Source organism: Agelaius phoeniceus, chromosome 8 (genome assembly GCF_051311805.1).
Source record: "Agelaius phoeniceus isolate bAgePho1 chromosome 8, bAgePho1.hap1, whole genome shotgun sequence".
NCBI classification, from domain to species: domain Eukaryota; kingdom Metazoa; phylum Chordata; class Aves; order Passeriformes; family Icteridae; genus Agelaius; species Agelaius phoeniceus.
In genome coordinates, this window is record NC_135272.1 from 24178659 (window position 1) to 24199309 (window position 20651).

Genomic DNA, 20651 nt, shown 5'->3' on the forward strand with positions numbered 1-20651 from the left:
GTGTCCGGCCGGGGGGCTGCGGGGGTGCCGGGTGACCGGCGGCTGCCGGAGCGGGATCTGCCGCCGGCTCGGGGCGATGCTGCGGGGCGGGAGCGCGGGGAAGTGCCGGCAGCCCCGCCGCTCCGCCGGTGCCCCGGGGCAGACGGGGCAGCGCTGTCCGCCCGGGGCCGCGGGCAGGTGCGGCGGGAGCGCGGGCAGCGGCCCCTCGGGAAGTTTCCTCAATGCAGCGGGCAGCCCTCGCGCAGGGAGGGAGGATGACTGCGCGTGTTGTCGCAGTGTGAGGAATAGGGAAGCAGGAGGCATTCCAGGATTAAAGGTATTAATTTTCTCTTCTCGCCCCCCTCCCCCCAATTTTTGCATGCGAAGCCCATCGTCTGTGCGGGTAGTATCGCATGTACGGCCAGGTCTCTTCAGAACCCGTTAAGGTTAAAATGGGATCGTCTTTTGGCAGTGGTACCCAGTGGAGTCTGAAATGTAGAACAAGTTAAATCTCTGGAGATGCAAGTCAAATATCTTCCTGTGCTTTCTGTGCTTAGCTGGAAGCCCGTAATCTGTGGGATCTTTTTGAATTTCTGCTGCTGAAACCACACATAGTTGTAAGCAAAAGGGAAAAGCAATTGATGCTGGAATTTGAACGCACTGCTCAATTCTGTGAAACTGACTTAAGGTCTCAGTATTGATCGCTTTTGTGCCTTTCTTATGTATTTGCAGTTTGAGTACCAAAATTAGACTTTATTCCTTCTTAAACCCCCTCTAAACCAACGAAACACACACATCCCACCCACCCCTAGTTCAGGATACTCTTCTGTCTAAATCTCTCATTAATTAACCAGAGTGTTAGTCCCTATCTAAACAATATTCAGAGAAATCCTGCTGGCTTTTTTCACACAGGAATGATTAGAAGTACGTTGCTCTGTGGGAATTGGTTGTCCCCCAAATACTGCAGAGTATCTCAAAATATACAGTGACTTGGCATCTGTAGCAGCTTTTACCCCTGTTTTAAGTGCTGCGATGGGGGTTTTAGTAGAAATAAGACATGTTATTGTTTGAACTAATGATAGTTCAAACAAATAAACAAAATAGAGAAGCAGGTATTATGCGATTGGATTTCCTGTGTGGTGAGTAAATATAATGCCTGTGATGACATATGGAGCTATTACTTCTGAAGCATGATTCTCTGGAGAAAAATGTTCCAAAGCTTCAGAAAACTACATGAGGTATTTATTACAGACTATGTGACTTCTTTTATAATGACAATATATGTTTTTACCTGCAGGTATTCACGATATTATGCAAGAAAGTATGGAAAAATATTTGTCAGGTTTATTTATTTATTTATTTATTAATTTTTTTTTTTTTTTAGAAAAATGCCCCTATTCTAGATTTCTGATGGTTTGGATACATTCCACATATTTCCAAAGGGATCTACCCAGCACTTTGGGAGTGTTAGAAGAGGCCAGGAGATCAAGCCTGTCAGCAGTTACTAGGTAATTATTCCAGTAATCTAGCAGTCATTTTAGTAATCTGAATCTTAGGTTTGCAATCAAAATAAAATTTGTTCCCATGTTCTTCCAAAGCTGATAGTGGTAAATTGGCATCATAGATTTAGTTGTGGACAATTCTGAAGAACTGGGAGATTAATTGACCAAGAAGCAGTTAGACACAAAGCCATCTTGCAGTTTTTTTGTATAGTTAGGATTTTTCTTTAAGATGTTTCTAATGCTGTATATTGGTAATGAAGGCCATAAATAGAATTTTGAAGGTGAAATGTGGCACACTGATGCTGACTGCTGAATGTGCTCACTCTGAATTGTCAACATCAAGAATGACTGAAGTATGAGTTTTTGATTTTGAATCTCCATCCATGGATATTTGTTATAAATTTTAAAAGTCTCTGTAGGATACATATGGCAAATTTCTTGTACATCCACATTTTCTAATGTTCTGTGCTTTTTTTTCCCCATTTTTTTCCTTGCCTATATTTTAATGTTGTGTTAAGGAGTATTTTTGCATTTACTAGCTACTTGCAGATGTCTCATACTAATTGAGAACACATTAATCCAAGTATGTAAATCCTTATGCAACAAGAAATTGAAATGAAACCTTAATGTCTGAAATAGAGAAATGGATAACATCTTCCAAGCTACCCTGCATCTACTTTTGCAAAGCACATTAAAAAATGCACATGGCAGCATGTTGCAAGATATTTTTTTTATATGAGTTACTAATGTTTTTTAAATTTTGTGCTACGATTTATCAGTGCGAAGATATCTTGTAGAAACTGACAATGCTAATTTCTCACTTTTATATGTTTCCACAAATCTTCAGAAAATTCCAAGTGTTATTACTGCCTTGAAGTGCTGTGGCTTTTGGGGCAATCCTAAACCATGATGACACTGAATTTTTTTGATAGGCCTTGTATCAATCCCTGACAAAAACGATGAATGTGATCCAGTCTTTTTCTTTTTGATGAGGTATTTCCATCATCCATAGCTGACAGTGACTCTACAATGATCTGAGTGGGGAAGGAATAGTTTGGATTTGCTTGAAAGAGGGAGTTCATTTTATTTGGAAAGGTGCATACAAACTGTCAAAGCTAAGAATCTCACTGTAAGTACCACAGCATTCATATTGGAGCATATTAGCTGGATTTTGTTTTTCCCTTGTGAACTTCAGAACACTTAGCCCTCGATTAATTTTTATTTTCTACATACCTAGAAGTTAATTGGGGCCATTTGAATCCTACTGATGGAAGTCAAATGGCCCTTATTAAGCACAGGAACTCTTTAGAGCTCCATAATTGCTTACCTAAAGTCCTGCCAGAATGATACTTTGCAACTACTCCTTTTGCAAACATTATGAGCTTCCTGGAAAGTTTACCAGAACCAGTGAGCCTTTTAAACATTAATATTTAAAATACTAATGTATTTTTAAATTTAGAATGGAATTTGTTGATGTCTACTACACTGATGGGTAAAAGAATAATTTGATATTGTATGGATATGTGAGAAAAAAGGTGACATTTTGAAGGAGTCAGCCTTGGAACCTGGTGGGCATTAGAGCAAATGTTCCTTTTCCAGGGTTGCAACCCCTTGGAGCCAGAATCTTTGACACCAGGAGATTCCATAGTGCCCCAGTCTACTGAATCCTCTTGTTCATGGCAGTGAAGGCAAGAACCTACATGTTCTGTAGGGGTTAAATAAGAGCTTTTTGCTAAGAGCATTTCCCAGTTTCCCTCCCTGCCTTCTCACTGAAGAGTTCATACAACTGTACAATATGGTTTCATAATTCTACCTCATTAGTTTATACTCATTTACCAACATTGAATTCCAAAACAGCCTCTAATGTATTAGAATAAATTTTTGGCTTTGTGTTTTGAAAGGTTAAGTAAAGCAGACATAATGGTTCTTGCTTTCAATATCAGTTTTAATCAGAATACAGGATCTCCAAAATGAAGACCACTGTATATATAAATTGTACTATTTGTTTTCCCAGTGTTAAATATTAAAGTTCAGATAATTGAAAATGTTAAAATACAGATCCATATTGTTTCAATGGCAGTATTAAAAAGTATGATCACATGGGATTTTTATGAACATTCATTTCTGGGGACAGAGGAACAGTACTGCTTTACAGAGAGCCCAAATTAACAATAATGAAAGAAAGACACAAGAAAACATTCTGATTTAGGGATCACTTTTTACTTTCTGGAGTGGAGTGAGTGTCATGCCACTTCCCATTTATGCTTGTATTTGGTTTTGGAAGGATTCCAGATTGAAGTTTAATATGCACTACTGCCCAAATGCACCTTAGATGGCTACATTACTGTTAATTGATAGAAAAACTGACTGCCTAAAAGGATGGAAGTGCTTTACACTGTGGTTCAGGAGCCCTTTGTGGCCAGGAGTAGTAACAGTCACTCTTCAGAATAAAGAAATGAAGACTAAATCCACTTTTCATGTATAATAAATGCTGCAGAAAGAGTTGAGTAGGGTGTGGGTTTCACAGTTAGACACAGCAATGTGTTGACATGTTTATTTTCATCCTTGCTTAGTAGCAAAATGCTAAATATATTCTTCTTTGGTTACATTAAAGTATGTTTCCTTTCAACTTTGTCCTTGGGTTGACATGTGTTTGTTTTATTTTTAGCACTTGAAAACCAGCACAGTTATATCCCTATAGGGTGCAGTGGAAGCACTGGAATATAGCATGAGAAAATGAAATCAGATGCTTAATACTGAATTGTTGCAGGTGAAGGGGCAAAGATCTTGATACTGATTATGACCACAAAAAACAAGTGGACTGACATGACAGAATATTGTGTGATTTGTTGATGAAATCATTCTTATCTGCTTGCTCAGAGTGAACTTCTCTTGAAAAATATAGAATAGAGCTATGTGATAGAAGACTGTGCTTTCTGTGCTTTTGTGGGTGGTTGTCAAGTGTTTAGTGTTCATTGAACATGAAATTTCTGTGAATTTGTAATAGTGTTTTATCCTTCCAAGCTTATCTTGGTTTTGAGGAAGGTGGGAGAAACATGCAAAAACACTTCATGTGAATTCCTGGTGAAAGAAATCTCAAAGATGTGCAATTTACACACCCAGAAAAAACTGCCCTTTGAATTACATTTTATTCATGGGGCTTTTTAGAGGGATATAATATTATCCTAACTTTTTATGTCAACTTGAAGTCTTTGAAAGACTATAAAGTACTAGTGAGCATTAACAATTAGGCATTAATTTGAATACAAAGATTTTTTTTTTCTAAAAATGAGCAAGAATGATCTGAGAACATGAGTTTGGTACATTTTGTGCCACTTAAGAAATGGGAGCATTTACTGAAAATAATGTTTCTGAGGATGGAAAGGAGATATCCAGTGAATAAAATAAAGTATGGAGTTACAGGAATCAGTGCTGTTTCAAGACAAACTTGTTTCACATTCATAGAGTTGGGAGTCTTGTAGGATACTGTGCCGGTTTTGGCTGGGAAACTGTTAATTTTCTTCACAGTACATAGTTTGGGGCAACATTTTGCATTTGTGCTGAAAACTGTTGATAAGAGATGTTTTTGTTATTGCTGAGCAGGGCTGACATTGAGCCAAGGCCTTTTCTGCTTCTTGTACTGCCATGGAGACTGGGGATGCTTGGGAAATTGAGAGGGGACACAGCTGGGACAGCAGATCCCAGCCCACCAAACGGGTATCCCAGAGCATATGACAGTCATGCTTGGCAGATAAAGAGGGGTGAAGAAGGAGGAAGGGGGGGATGTTTGGAGTGGTGTCTTTTGTCTTCCCAAAGAACTGTTACTCGTGATGCAGCCTTGGTTTCCTGGGGATGGTTCAATGCCTGCTGCCCATGGGAAGTGGTTCATGAATTCCTTGTTTACTTTTCCTGTGCATGCAGTTCTTGCTTTCCCCATAAAACTGTCTTTGTCTCAACCCATGACTTTTCTTACTTTGATTCTGATTCTCTCACCCATGCTGGGAGATTGAGGTGGTGGGGAAGGGAGCGAGTGGCAGCGTGGTGCTTAGTTGGCAACTCAGCTTAGACAGTGGCAAATATTGACCCAGAGCAGCATCCACAAGTGCAGAAATAGAAGACAAGTAAGGGAACAATACAGAGTTAGATTTGAAAGTCTGGACACCAGTTGAGAAATTATGCAGTTAATGACCTCGAGCAGTCAATTTAAAAAGCCTATATATTACTTTGTTCTGTTGCCTCTAGGTATGAAGAGAAAATGAAAGGACATTGTGGCCTTTTTGCCAAAAGCAACACTCAGGAATACAAGCACATACAAGAAGCAAGTCTTTGATATTTTATGGGAAAATGAAATAAAATTTATTAGAAATGAAAATAAAAAAGAAGATCTATTCTTGTGAATGTGTGTTTGGGAAGGTCTTAAACAGATAGTCAACACACCATTTAGTTTCATTGATAAATAAAAAGTCTCAGTCATGGGATATGCATACATAATACAGTTCCAGTTGTTTGAGGATAACAGATTAATAGTACAGTTGAAGCTGAGTTTCTGCAACAGCTGGATGTATGACACCTGTAACCAAGACAGTATGAGGAGCCATAGGGAAAAGTCATCTGTGGGAAGAGACTTCAGGAAAGATGTCCAGATTTCACTCCCTGTTCTATTCTTCCACATGAAATTGCATCTCAGTTGGCTGCACTAAGTTTTCTCCTATAATTCCCTATTGTTTTGAAGTCCTTGAGTAATTTCTTCAATTTTGGAAGATATACCTGGCCAATCATGACTGAAGTAGGGGCCTTCATCCTTCTCTAGGATGGGCAAGCAAGAGACATTCTCTATTGTTCAGAGAGAGCTTGTGCTCCTATAATTTACAAATTAGGAGAGTCGGAAGTAAGGGGAAATGTCTTTTACATACACTGCAACCTTTGCACACTCTGCTCCCCAGCTGTATTCTACCTGCATTTGATTTCCAAAGGCTGGCATTTGGCTAGTTTATGTGAATATATCCCTTCCCATCTCACTAGACTCTATCCATAATACTTCATCTGATGCCTTGGGAGGCTACCTAGAGCAGAGGCTAGACAGTGTTAAAGGAATAAAGTAGGCATTTATTAAAAAAGCCTTGAAAGGATACACCTTGGGCAGTACAAGAGCCTGGCCAAGGCTACACCCAAGAGAGACAATGGGTCACACATTTTCACACTTTTATAAGTTTTGGTCCATTTATATATTGGGGCTAATTGTCCAATTATAGCTTTAGATTATGAAGTCTTATCCTCCCAGATTGTTCTTCTCAATTTGCTGGTTTTTATACCTTTTGGGCTGGAAAGGGATTGTTTTATTTAACTAAACTGTGAGAAGAACTTGCTAACTCTTTATATGAAGTTCAGAGTTATATACCAATGCAGCACAGAGTCTGGATAATATGAAAGCTAAAACTTAAGGCATCACATCCTTGTAGGATAGGTATGGCACTAGTGGTGCAGTCAGTCTTGTCTGGCACATCCCATGGGCCTGACTCCTATAAAACTAATGCAAAACATTAGTTTTGATACCTCCAGTTTTCTTCCATGGTTGTTCTTTTTGGTGGCTGTTATTTATTTTTTTCTGTGGGGGGAAGAGTAATCCATTTGAACAAAGGAACTTTTTCAAACCTTTTATTGTCAGATGTCCTTTGTGGCCCACTGTCCATTAAAGTGTACTGAGCTGTCAAATCAGAGCAATCTTTTCTTAATGTAAAAGAATAATATGACAAAGAAAAGCCATCTTTTGAAGTGATATCAGAAAACAATTTCTTATTGGTATAAACTGACATTGTAAAAGAAAGCAACCTCATTTGAGGAGTGTGAATTGTTTCAGAATACTACCGAAACAGCTATTCCAGTAAAGGATGTACCTTTTCTCTTTCCATTACTACACTTAATATTTCAATTTGGTTTAAAAATTGATCTATAAGGTTGTAATGCTAGCTTCACTGAAACCGGGTAGGTTTGATTTCAAAGCTCAGATCTCATTGGTCCAAGCCTGGAAGAGAATGAGAATCTTTTTTCTTATTGCAAATTATTAACTTCTTTAGCCTTCTATACCAGTGCCTTGTGTTATTGTAGTCTTGACCTCTTAATTCTACGTTTGGAGAAACCATTGTCCTGGTTACAGTAGCTCATATCCCTGTTATATCTCTTTCCAGTCACTGAGTCATGTTCTGTTTTTAGATTGTATCTCTTTTTAGCTTATTGTTATGACTAAATCTTACTGACTTTCTTCCCACAACTCTTGTCACTAAGTAAAGTGGGAAATAATGCATTCTTTTCTTATAGCATATATCGTGCCTTTGTCTTGCCACCCAAAACACAGGGAGAAAATACCTAGAAAGGGTTAAGAAAGAGATCTAAAAAGTGCTAGAGATAGGCTAAATGGGAAGGAGCTGCTGCTGCAGCCGGTCGTTCCCTGGTGTTTTACTGCCTGAAACTGTATCAGCTGTCAATTATTGATAGAAAAACCTGTTTCCGGAGAGCTGACTCCTCAGATAGTTCCAGCAATGCAATGCTAACCGTAAGTGATTGCATTTTGCTACTTCTACTGCAGAATTATTTAAAATCTGTTTCAATATCAGTGGGAGGTCTTGGTATGACTGTGTATTCTGCAGTATGTAATCTTGTCAGCAAAATCCATGATAAATAAATGTTTTGCTCTATCAGTAATTGTATGCAGAAGAATTTGGTATATCAACCTGCCACATGCTGCTGCAAAGGTTCAGTTTCTTTGTGGGTTTTTTTCACTATGACTCTATTGCAGACTATGTTAATTGAAATCTGTTGCCTTCAGTTTGAATGCTCATGCATTCTGTCCACCACATATATTTTGCAATGAATTCTTTTCCCAGGATTCTTGTTCCTTTTCTATATTTTTTTATGCTTTTTCTCATGCAGTTTATCTTTGCTTATAACAGAGAACTGTATTCAGGAGCATCTATTGAATGCAGTAAATTGTGAGCTGCTAGTTGGACAAAAGGTACTTGTGGAGAGCAGCATGAAGCATTTTCTGTGGCAGTGTATCTGTATATCACCTGCACAGTAATCGTAGTTTCTAAACATGTGAATCCTGCATGAGCTGTGGAATATGAAGTCCTACCTCTAGACAGCCAAGCAATTCTGAAAGTGATACTTGAATCTTGTAATCTTTGCCAAGAAAGAGAGAAATTTGGAGGCAACTCAGTAAGTTTGAGTTGTAATTTCTACTGTGATGAAAGTTTGATTTAAGTGGACTCTAGTTTTGATGTGGATGAGACCAGAGTCTTAATTATAATTCTGAATTGTGTCATCAGCAGGTCTGTCCTGGAACTGAAGCATCATGATATAAAGTCCACAAAAGTCAATAGAAATATCTGTATTTACTTCACTAGGTTACAGAGAAAATCCTGTGTGCTTGATCTCATTTACATTATGGACTTGTGAAAAATTTTGTCATTTTTGTATGTATCTTCAGAATGATGGAACTAGGAAATTTCCCAAAGAAAGCTTTTTCTTCCTTTGAGCAATCAAAGGAGCTAAAAAAATTGGGAAGAAGTTTCATATTTGTGAAGTAATATTCAGAGTTCTGCGTCAATGGCCAACTATGAATGCCAGTTTATTATCCTTTTTTTTCCTATTTGGATGTCAGTTGTGATTGTCTCCATTCTCATCTGTATTGACACTTTGCATGAAACTTTTTCTGGAAGACTTATTGTTTTAGTTATTAGGTGTGTTGTACTTTTTCCATACCTTTAGATTTAAAAATACCTTTGACTCAGTTTGGTGCATTTCCTTTTTCCTTATCTGGTTACAAGGCAAATATGCTACTCTCTGGCCACATTCTTCTGTAGTGTGAAGGGTATGATATGTCTGAGAGAGTCAGAAGTACAAAAGAATAAACTTCATAATTTTCTGCCTAGGATAATATGATAAAAAAAAAGTATGTGGCTCAGTTCCCAGTCATGTTTTATTTTGGCTGGCAGTGATGTATGTTGCTATAACATAATAAGAAATTAATGTATTTGTTTCTTTGAATATTTGAAAAGCAATTATCTTTGCAGCCAGCATGCATTTGACAATGTAAGTTTATGCATTTCTTTTTCATTATGAATGTGCCTTTAAGAAATATAAGATTAAAGCAATGGAAAATAAAATTGAGCCTTGCTAAATGAATAGAATATCTCACTGCTCCAGCCTCTAGTTGAAGACTTTTATTTCAGAATACTTTTCAAGTGTAACTCTTAGCTCTTAATCTTAACCAACACTTTTTTAAAATTAAAAAAAAAAAAGAAAAAAGGGAAGAAAAAAAGTAATAGACACATGCCAGAACCTCTTACTTTTAAGTGTAGCTTTTGGGACTTGACCAAGATGGATGAGGACAGGACTAACTGTGATATTGTTCCAAACTTGCAACACGGCTTCTGCTGTGATTAAAGCAATGGAAGCAGTAGTCATGCTTAGGGCAGTTTTCTCCTCAGGTTTTGGAACTATTTTAAACTACCTTAAAAAGCTCTGGTGCTATTGTCAGTATGGGCTCTGCAGCTCAGAGGTGGTGCATGATTACTCAATAAATAAACTACTGAATACTACAGGGTTACTTCAGTAATGCTGTACTTACTCAGAAAGTACATTATCCTGATCCCATGAGTTCAAGCAAATCCCAGGAAATTGCTTTTTTGTAGGCTATTCTCATGATTTAAGTAAAAATTAAAGCTAGCGTGTATAAGGTCTGGTACACTTCACTTTTCTGTCCTATTTTGGGTATTCAAAGTATTACATTTAGGATCAATATTTAAGATGTAATTTTTCTAGGCTTTGTGACTACATGCTGTATTTCTCTACAGGTGAGCAGTATCTGCACAAAATATTCCTATAGTAGAATAATGGAGCCTCATCACTGCCAATGAGGATAGATACTCTATTTAGATCCCCTACAATGGATAAAATTGTGTGACACAGAGGGTTTGGAGCCAATCCAGCCTTTTAAGGGAATTTCTGTAAATCAGGTCAATTCATTTAAAGAAGCTTCTGAGGGCTCGCATCCTTTTGAAACTGCTTGATGTTCTCCTGTTTTTATGTGTAAAAATATTTTAAAATCAGTGGTACCCCACTGAGCCCCAAGTACTAAGCTGTGGGGAGGAAAGCATGTTTTTGTGAAACGTTTTATAGCTGCTGGTGTTTCTGGTTCATTTATCAGCTGTTTGCAAACTCTTACTAGCACTGAGTGTTGGCTGCAGCAGCCTCAGTGATACTGTAGGCCAGCTGTGAGTATTTCTGACTGTCACTTGTTCTTTATAGGGTAGAAGTATATGACAGACAACAAAATGTTAGAGATCTACCAACAGTCATACAGGTATTGCCAGTGGAGCTGAGCAAATGATTTCAGAGTTGAAAATGTCAAGATAATGTGATAAAGAACTTGGTGATCATATAAGAACATCTTTCTTGTACTTTCATGGTCAAGAAGCCTTTGAATAAATGTTTCTTGTGATTGCAAGAAACTTTTTTTTGTGATTTATTCAAGACCTGATTATTGTCTTAACATTTGCATATCTGATGCTGAAACTACAGGCTAATGTCTGCCAATTTAAATTTCAGACTGCTGTGGGAGTGTCACCCTTGTTGTTAAACTAGAAAACAATGTTATGTGGCAGCATGTGAATTAGGATGATGTAATCTTCAATCAGAGTTGTCGTGGGCCGTGTGTGAAGGCTGCAGCCCATGTCTAGTGATGCTGAAATGAATCTATGAATTGCAGGCTTGTAAAATATGAGATGAAATTATGCAGACCAGCACAGGGCTTAAGTGTGGCTCTTGTCATACACAGAACTATGTAGAAATGAATTTAACCATATTTGTGTTCTTTGTTCCTGAGCTTGAGGTTGTTTTCACACTAAGTCAATGCTGCCAGCTTGAAGCAAGGGAGGGAGAATTTGATGTGTGAGGGGGAACGGTCTAAAGATATCTTTTTCTCTTTTTTTTTTCTTCCCCAAGATCCTTAGCAAATCTCTCCCCAAGGTCTATTTATAATATAATGAATCACTGCAAATATATCAGCTTCATTAAAGGATCAGTGCTTTTTATGCTAAGACAGCTCTGCTGATATATGTGAAATGTTAAATTTCCTATCTTGTAGATCCCTAAGGCCTCTAGCTCTTACTAGAGAAATAAATCTTTTGAGAAGTGGAAGATAGAAAAAGAAAGGAGTAGTATAATTCCAGCAGTGATTAGTGTATGGTGTACACAATTTGAAGCCCTGTGTGGTAGCTGTTGGTGTGTGTTGACGTGCTGTAATGAAGAGCATGGATGGCACACTGCAAAGTCAAAAGAAGAGCAGAGATGCTCCCACAGATGCCACAATTCAAATTCCTCATCTAACTCTCTCTTGTTTACCTTTTCCCCTACCAAACCCACAATGTTGATGTCACACCTCAATATTACTCCCACACAGGATCATTATGGGATGTTGTCATCTCTGTTTCACTCATTTGAGGCCATGGCTGTCTCACCACAGAGTGTGTGAGTCCATCAGTGAGTGTGGCTTCCTGGCCTCAGTCCTCAACACAAAGCAAACCAATGTCCTTGTGCTGTTTGCTTCAGGGGAGTGCTTCATTTGAGGTGACAGGGCTCCAGCCCTCCTGTGGCCATGGATATCTGGCCACTCAGCTGGGGCTTGCACAGCTGATGTGGCTGAGGCTCTAATGGTGTGTGCATTTCTAGGCTGGAAATGCCTACAGCACACCAATGGTGGTTTAAATGAAGGTGGAATGGTTGTGTATAATATATTTATATAAAACCATTTCATATATATATATATATATATATATCTATATGAAATATTAAAAAATGGTTGTACATAATGGTTCTATAATAAATAGAGATTGGCTTCCATTCAGCAGTGTTCAGTGGAACTTACTGTGATCAGGGGGTAGGAATGCTTTATGTTCCAGAGTTAGTGAAATGTTCTGCTGTCAGATTTATGGTGTTATTGACACTTAGTGAAGTGGTGAACAGTAATACAAGATCTATGCATTGTCTCTGCTTTTTGCTGGCAGAGAGTAGAACATGAAAGCTGATTTTTTTTAGCAGCAAGTGACAGAGATATGTATTTTCTGAAATTTAGATTTTGCTGTATAAAAGCATTGTTACACTTGCTTGTTTGAGCTATTTTGTCAATATTTTTCCTTGCCATTATGAATGCTAAATAAGGTTGATTTAAAGTTCACAGCATTTTATTTTTGCATGATTGATTTTTAAGTCATGTAGATTCTTTTCTCTTGCCTTGTCAATGAATATATTTTCAATGTTTTACTGAACAAGTAAAAGATTCAAACCTTGACCTTTCTGTACTTTTCTAATTTGGTCTCACTTTCTTTGATAGTCCTTGTTCAGTATACAAACCATAACTATGAAACTCTATAGTACTCAATTTGCTAACAGTCTGAAATATGTTATCACATTAGAAAGGGCTTTTGAAGGGTGAGAATGAGCTAACAGATAGTCACATTATGTGCTCTGCTATGAAAGTCACTTTGGAGGTCATTTTTTAAACAGAAAATCAATCTTCAGATTTGAAAGATTTGACATTGATTTAAATTTGGCCAGTGTTTTGAAGTTTCATTTTGGAAAATGGATGAATGAAAAAAGAAGCAATATTATTTCAAGACAACACTGAAATTAGAAAAATGGCTTCTATGCTCAGTCGTGATCTCTGCATTTTGTGAGCAGGAAGTGATTAATGCCTGTGAAACTTTGATGTGAAACTTCCACATTTTAACATCTTCTAATTAATTTCCTGTTTTCTGAATCAGGCACTCTATACTTATAATTTCATAGATGTTTTGAGATATTAAACAATAAAAAAACAATCCAAAGCTGTGAAGTGCTAAGTCAGGGGAAGACCAAAGTAAAATCTGTGAACTAACGCTGCAAAGCTCCTGGGGCTCTGTGCCACTGCATGTTGCAGCCTTGGGGCTGGCACTGAAGGGTCTTTTCCTGGCTGGACCCCAGCCATTTAAAATAATGCACTGTAGCTTGGCTTGGTCATTTGGTTTTCCAAATGGGAAATGGAAATGCTGGCCATTCGGATAAACTAGTTCAGACAGTTGTTTTACAGGACTGCATGATTCAAAAAAAGTGGTGTAAATCATGCTGTTCAGATTCCTTTGTAGCTTGTACCTGTCCATTTAGCAAATCAAACACCTGAGAACTCTGTACACTCTCTTTATCTGAAAGAGCTGCTGAATAAATGTCTCATCTCTTTGGTGGTAGGAATGAAGGATATTTAAATTAATAGACTTCATTTGACTTCAGAATATTTTGGACAAGCCCTAATTACACACAATTTTAAGCCAGCTGACAGATAGCCTTTTAAAAACAATCTTGTCACTTTGACATATCAAACCTCAAAATGAAGACTATTTGCATATAGAATTTCTCTGTAAGAGATAACTTGCCACCAAATTGTTCTTTGAACATGTAACAATAAAACTGGTTGCTATGCTTGTTTGTAGCAGGAACACTAAAACATACATTTTATTAAGACCGTATATTAAAAAATCATGGAAGGGTAGGAGGCTTTTAGTTCTGCAGTTTCATTACTGAAAATTGTTATTATCTTGCTGAGCAGGGTCCTGAAAAAGGCATTTTGCTCTATTAATCTCATTTAGAAATCTGAATTTTATATCTTAATTCCAGATCAACACTAGATTATAGGTTTGCATAACTGTAATAAATAGCACACCCCTCACTACGGTGTGTCCAGGCTTCCATGCTCTAAGATCTAAGGGTAATTGATTTAAATATTAGATTGAGAAATCCCAGAGCTCAGATGTTTGCTAGGTCAATGCTCTGAAGACTATTTTCACATCTTTCTTTTACCTATTTCTGTGAAATTTTTGTTAATTTGATTTTCCAGCTAAGTGAAGAGTGGGGATTGCAGCACTGTGATGCTGACTTTCCGTCCCTGTGGTCACCTGCCCAGTCCTGTCACTGTATCTCCACTGTGTCTCCATTTCACTGTGAAAGCTCCTTATGTCAGGAGCTTTGTGGGTTTCCTTCCAGCTCCTCTGCATTTGCAGACACTTGTGACAGCACTGAGTAAATTGCACTAATGGGCTCAGAGGAAAGCAGTCTGCTAGTTTGAAAATCTGTTCTAAAATATTCCAGCTCACTGTTGATGAGTGAGTACTTATCTGTACCCAAAGAATTCAGGAAATTACCCTGACAATCCATTTTTGTAGCCTTTCACCTAGGTATGTAGGATGTTAGCTGTCTTTGAGAGGTCTTGTCATATGTACCATGGCTTAAGATCTGAAGTCTTGTTTTCTGTTCATGTATGTGAAGTTAAACACATGTATAACCCATGGAGCTTTTCAAACTGGGCACCAGTAGTATCACAATTGCTGAGAAGGAAGCAAGTTCTCATTGCAAACAGTACACTGAGTGATGTGTGGAACACAGAGTACTTTGTAGCAGGTGATTCTACCATTCTGAGAGACTAAATATATCAGATTAAATAATTTTAAATGTGCATATGCGATTGCATATGCACATTTAAAATTATTTAATCTGATATATTTAGTCTCTTTAAAGTTTAGTCTCTTTAAAATTTAGTCTCTTTAAAATTATTTAATCTGATATATTTAGTCTCTTTTTCTTAGGGTGCACAGTTGTGGTTTCAAAGTTACTGGTATGATCCAAACTAGGTTGAGGACTCTCATTGACTTGTTTGGAATAGATTCTCAAATTGCACTACCTTACTTGCAGTTTGAATTTGATTCTCCTTGCTCTTTTTTGATCTGATTAATCCAACCTTTTTCTGTGATACTTACTGTTTGGGGGGGGAAAAAGGGGGTGGGGTCTAATGGCATACAATTACTATTTAGAGATTAAAAACTTTCCAGATTGCATCAAGACATGAAGTGAAGGTTCGTGAAAGGCAGAGGTCACTTGTGAGTAGTCTGGAGAGAAAAAACCAGGGAAATTAGAGAGGGATTTGTTAAAAAATACCTGCATATAATCTAGGCCAGAAGAGTATCTTTCAGGGCAATTTACTAACTTATTATGATACACTTAATTTGTGTAACAGCATGAAATACTATTAATTTCTGACTTTCTAGAATATACAGTACACAATATGCAATTTGTCAAAGAATCATTGTATTAACTATGAAACCACTTCTTTCCACTGTCCCCTGCTCTTTACCAAGGCACTGTTCCTTTAAATGGACTTGAGCATCTGCTATGTTCTCTGATGTGCAACACTTCCCTCTCCAGCAAGAATATCCTGCCTCTCCTGTCCCTGGAGGAAAAAAGATCCTTTTTTCTTCTTTTTTTTTGTTTTCTTCCCTTTTTCTTGTTTGTCTTCTGTACCTTTCTAGAACAGAAATGTATCTTTCCTACTGTCACTCTCATACCTTTGCTAGGCAGCTGTAAAGATAACATCTCATCTTTTTTTTTTCTCTGTCGAGCACATTTAGTCCAAGTGCTTGTTTATATAAGAGTGTACTAACCTGATGAAGATGCTTTCATTTCTTCTTCACAAGTCTTTGTCCCTTTATATGTTAACCATTTTTGTTCAGCTGCCCTTCAATCTGTATGGTTGAGCAACAAACCTTCACTAATTTATGTGTATCAGGATTTCAGGAGGGAAATGGCATATGCAGCAGGAACTGCAATCCCTTTCTGCCTGAGTGTGAATTCAGAGATTTCTGACAGCTGACTTGCTCCAAAAGTCCCAGTTTGAAAATAGAATGCTTTCTCCTATGTTATTTAAAGCAATCTCTTGGAAACAGGTCTTTCAGGTAGATTACAAGCGAGATATGCCTCTGCATTTTTGTAGCTGAACATGGGTTATAGGTTATGCTTATTTTATAAGCAAAAACTTGTCACAGGTATGAGAACTGACTCAGAATTTGATGCAGTCATTACCTGACAATGCTGCTGCTGTTACTGTGCATGATCTGGGTGAGTCCTGCAATCAGCTTTGGCCTGTAACTGGCAAAGGCTGCCTGCAGAGCAATCTGTGCTGCTGTTCCTTCAGCTCTGCTCTGACCTGGGAGTAGGGCTTGGCAATAACAACAAATCAGAAGATGTGAGCTAGAAGAAGATGCCTGGGGAGGACCTGGCTCAGAGAACGAAATAACTTTGGGATGATTTCTGCTGTATAGAATTTAAAAAGAGCTGTAGGAGCTTGTGGCTGCCAGGGCCTGTCTGAGTGAGCTCTCCTCCTTCCAGCTCCCTCCCCTCAGCAGCTGCCCTTCATGTATTGCTCTGAGAGGTGTATTCCTGTCTCTCCCAAGTGATCCATTCCTCTGCTTAGAGAGTTGGTCATCTAAGGGCAGTTAGAGGAGCAGTTGCATTTTACCTGGGAAGGCTGCAGCTTCCTCAGCAGGGTGGTGCTAGGTTTTCTTGCTGCAGAATTGGAGCATCTCATGCTACTGCACTGGGGATGCACAAACAGGGAGGTCTAAACAGGGGCAATTCTACTGCTCCCATGGCTTAGCCTACAATTCACAGCAGCAATTCACTGCTCTGGGTAATGTATCCCCCCAGATGAGATGCAGTGTCTCTTGACATGTCATGTCATGACTCTTGATCTGTCACTTGACGTGGTGGGAAAAAAAATGCTGAGACTGTCCCATTTCACTGGACCTTATTTGGCTTTTGGAAAGGAACAAAGGGAAGGACTGCATCCTGTGTAAAATACTTTGGAAAACTAATGGTATAGAACTGCTGGTGCTTTGGTATTCAGTGAAACACTTGGTTGAAGATGGACTACTGAAGAGAAGGAGTTGTAAAATAATTTTTAATTATTACATACAAGCTTAGGTCAGAATACGAATATTTATTGATATGGAATGTTGCTTTTGAAAAGTTAAAATCCTAAAGTAAGTTGGAGTGCAGAGTACAGTCCCGTTACTTTGTTTTCCATATGGCTGAACTACTAATTGTCCTTAGAATACTCTGAAGGTAGCCATAAATCTTTACCATCCACTCCTGTATGTGTGCTTAAAACTTGAGTGGTCACAGACCTTGACCCTAAAGAGTATTCTTTTGAGAAGACAGGAATAGTGTCTATGTAAAGAAAAGCAGTAATTCAGCAGTGTGGTGCAGTTTGGAATTTTATGGTCCACCTTCAGAACACAGTGTGTTACAGTAACTTTGGGCAGATAATTTTCTGTGATTCTAAGATGAATGAAAGTTCTATGAGCTGCTTGCTTTTTATTAGCATATCATAGCTTGTAAATCATGCTGTGTTAGTAAAGGGCTGACATTTCTCACAGGGCACTTGTTAGTCCTCTTAACATTCTTCCAAATTTATTACAAGTTTTTAGTCAGTACAGCAAAGAAACAACTGCCATGCATTTTTGTACATTCATAGAAGTCCTTAATTGGCTAACAGATGTACTTCAGTATTATTCCCAGGAACTAAACATGTCTTGTACTCTGGTGGTATTCTTAGCCTGAGAAGCAGATAACATGCAATAGCCAGTGAGTCACTGTGCCCAGCACTGCTTTTCCTTCACTGTGGTTTTAAGGAGGACAAATGCTTTGCTTTCCCAACTCTGTGTCTAATTTTAGTATGCCAGTGGGCCCAAGGACTTTCAGGCCACCTTCTCAGATAATGTCATCCAAAACATTCAAACTTCAAAATGGCTGGGTGTTACTGCTGTGCTGTCTGACATTGTATCTGTGTATAAAACATCTCCTGTTCTTTGTGGATAAATACTCAGGGGCACTAAATGGTCATGAGGGAGATATTTGTCTTGTTACAAAGCAGAATTTGACTCCTGGTATATTTGTGACAGTCATAAAAGAACCATAATCTGTTCTTTTTATGCTTTTGCATTACTGGGCTATTAAGGGTAAATGTCTTGAAAGGAAGTTAGATCTTGGAGCTCAAAATATCTGCTTTTGTAGGGTGGCTGACTTGTCCAGAAAATACATCTCTCTCTCCTCTGTTGTGTGCACACACACAGAGAAAAAGAAAAAATGTGGACTTGTAAGTAATGTTTTAGTAATTTCCTTAATGCACATCTTGTCCAGTCTAATGACCACATATATTTTGCATCATAAGTAATGGCTGAATTTGACTTTGCTGTAATTTTCTGCTATTTATAGTAGAAGAAATCCCTTGTGCTCTCTATAAGCTATTTTAAATAAGTCTTGCAATCACCAAAAGCAGCAATATAAACTGATCTAAAGCTAGTGTGAGGAACTTTAGCTACACATATAACTGCAGAAAAGAAATGAAAGCTTTTAAAGATCAGTAACATATTAAATATGTTTTGAAAACATGTAGATTTGTTTGAGGCAGCCTGCCAAAGACAGCAGGCTGTATTTCCTTACAGACTGTGGTATAATAGTGCTGCATGTCCAGAGTCATGGAGCAGTGTGTTTAGAAGTGATGTATTCCCAAGGTTTTTCCCCTACTATTTTAACCCATTGTTCTTATGGTGCTTAAGCTGGACCTAAAAACTTTAATATGAGTGATTTTTCATGTAGTGCTGTATTCATGAGGGGAAAAAAGGAAAAGGGAATTTTATGTGACTGTAGATGTAAAAAATAGCATTTTATGCAAATAAATGTTTGCTTTAAAAACTGAAAATTTAAATGTTTGTCAACCCAAAATGTCTTCAAATCATATCTGTTGTGTCATGAAGTAGTCATGAAACTGCACCCACATTACCACATGGTTATTGGGAAATTGCTTTAAAAAATATTGAAAAATAAAAAAGAGGAAACAGATTATTACTGTGATTTCAGTTATTTCCCATTTGGTACTGAAAACCTATCACACAGTGTGTCTGATTTTAATTTTTTACTTAAAATATGGTTTAAAGTATAAAACACTAAATTCATTGAGCTTTATGGAGATAGAAAGTGGGGTTATTGATTGAATTCAGTGTTACCTATTTTCATGTCCAAAATGTCCCATACCCAAATGAAGATCAGAAAAAGAGGTAATATAATTTCATTTTGAAAATTATCACTGCAAAATGATTTTTCCAGAAAGAAAATAATTGAACTGCAATGAATAAAGTTTTGTATTTACAATAGCTTGATCAATCTTCTAAAATAAGCAGTTCTTTATACATGCAATTAAAAGTGTTTTCATATTTAGTTTCCTGCTATTTACTTCTTTTTTTCAGGACTTGTCTATGACAAAGTCTCTCTTATATTTTTTTTAACACAGGTATCTGTCCATTCCAGAACGAATATTCTCTACAACCAGAGACTGAAATGGCATGACTGGAGTTTTAAGTAATTTGGCTTTGACAGTTTCACCCTTCACTGAGGAGTTGGAACAGAATTTGAACTCTATTTCTGCACTATCCTAGGTTATAATGCCATCCTTTCCTAATGAGGGAGGTATGCTAGTCTTGGATTTTTAATATACCCTATGAATTACTCAGTATGCTTGTACCTATAAATTGTGATGGAGTACTGTTTGTATTTTTAGTTAATTTGTATATGTTATTTGAGATATAAAAATGTTAATAGTTACAACATTATTTTTCAAAGATAACCATGGAACTGCTCCTCTGACTTTGAGTTCAGAACTTCCCTATCAGAGCACAATTAAAAGAAAAGTCAGAAAGAAGAAGAAGAAGAATGGAGTCATCACTGCGAATATTGCTGGCACGAAATATGAAATTGGTAGGAAGCTGCATATTTTGTTTTCATTCTAATAGCCTTTGGTGTGAGAGAGTTACTGATTAATGGACTGAATTAATGGACTCTGTATCAAGCTGACAGTGAGACATTTCTGAAGGAGTTCCTTTTATAAGAAACCTGGGGTTTTCTTGTAACGTTTAATTCATAGCTTTGGATACTGTGCATCTATTAATCCCCATTTTTTACTCATATTGATTCCCACTTGTTACTTTGAAATGTAAAAACTTAAGTAATCAAGACGGCTGTGGAAGAGCCTTCTAAATACTTATGTGTTTGGAAGTTTATTAAAGCCTTGAAAGATAAGCAGTGTAAATTCAATGTTAAATACTCTAATTACTATACAGAGGCATTTCAGTAGTGTCTGTTAAGGTTTTGTATTTTCATGTTTAGTGCTAAAATATTTTTTTCCTAGAATCAGATTTATGCATGACATGTAATCAGATTTTTTTTTAAATTAAAATAATGCATGCATTTGCTTTT

The 20651-nt window shown here is 37.5% G+C and overlaps 1 protein-coding gene across 6 annotated transcripts in view; it reads left to right on the top strand.

The window, feature by feature from the left end:
- TTLL7 (tubulin tyrosine ligase like 7) overlaps window positions 1–20651 on the top strand; it is a 65631-nt gene that overhangs the window by 293 nt on the left and 44687 nt on the right. For 3 of the 6 annotated variants that reach the window (XR_013183294.1, XM_077182311.1, XM_077182308.1), the window contains exons 2-4: window positions 1364–1487; window positions 19690–19865; window positions 20019–20153. Coding sequence is in view for 5 of the 6 variants with exons in the window: in XM_077182311.1 (XP_077038426.1) it covers window positions 19841–19865; window positions 20019–20153 (160 nt within the window). In the remaining variant the exon portion in view is untranslated. Of the gene's footprint in view, window positions 1–117; window positions 317–1363; window positions 1488–2474; window positions 2611–19689; window positions 19866–20018; window positions 20154–20651 lie in introns of those variants that run through there. The other 3 variants (XM_077182309.1, XM_077182310.1, XM_054638123.2) reach the window with 3 other exon arrangements.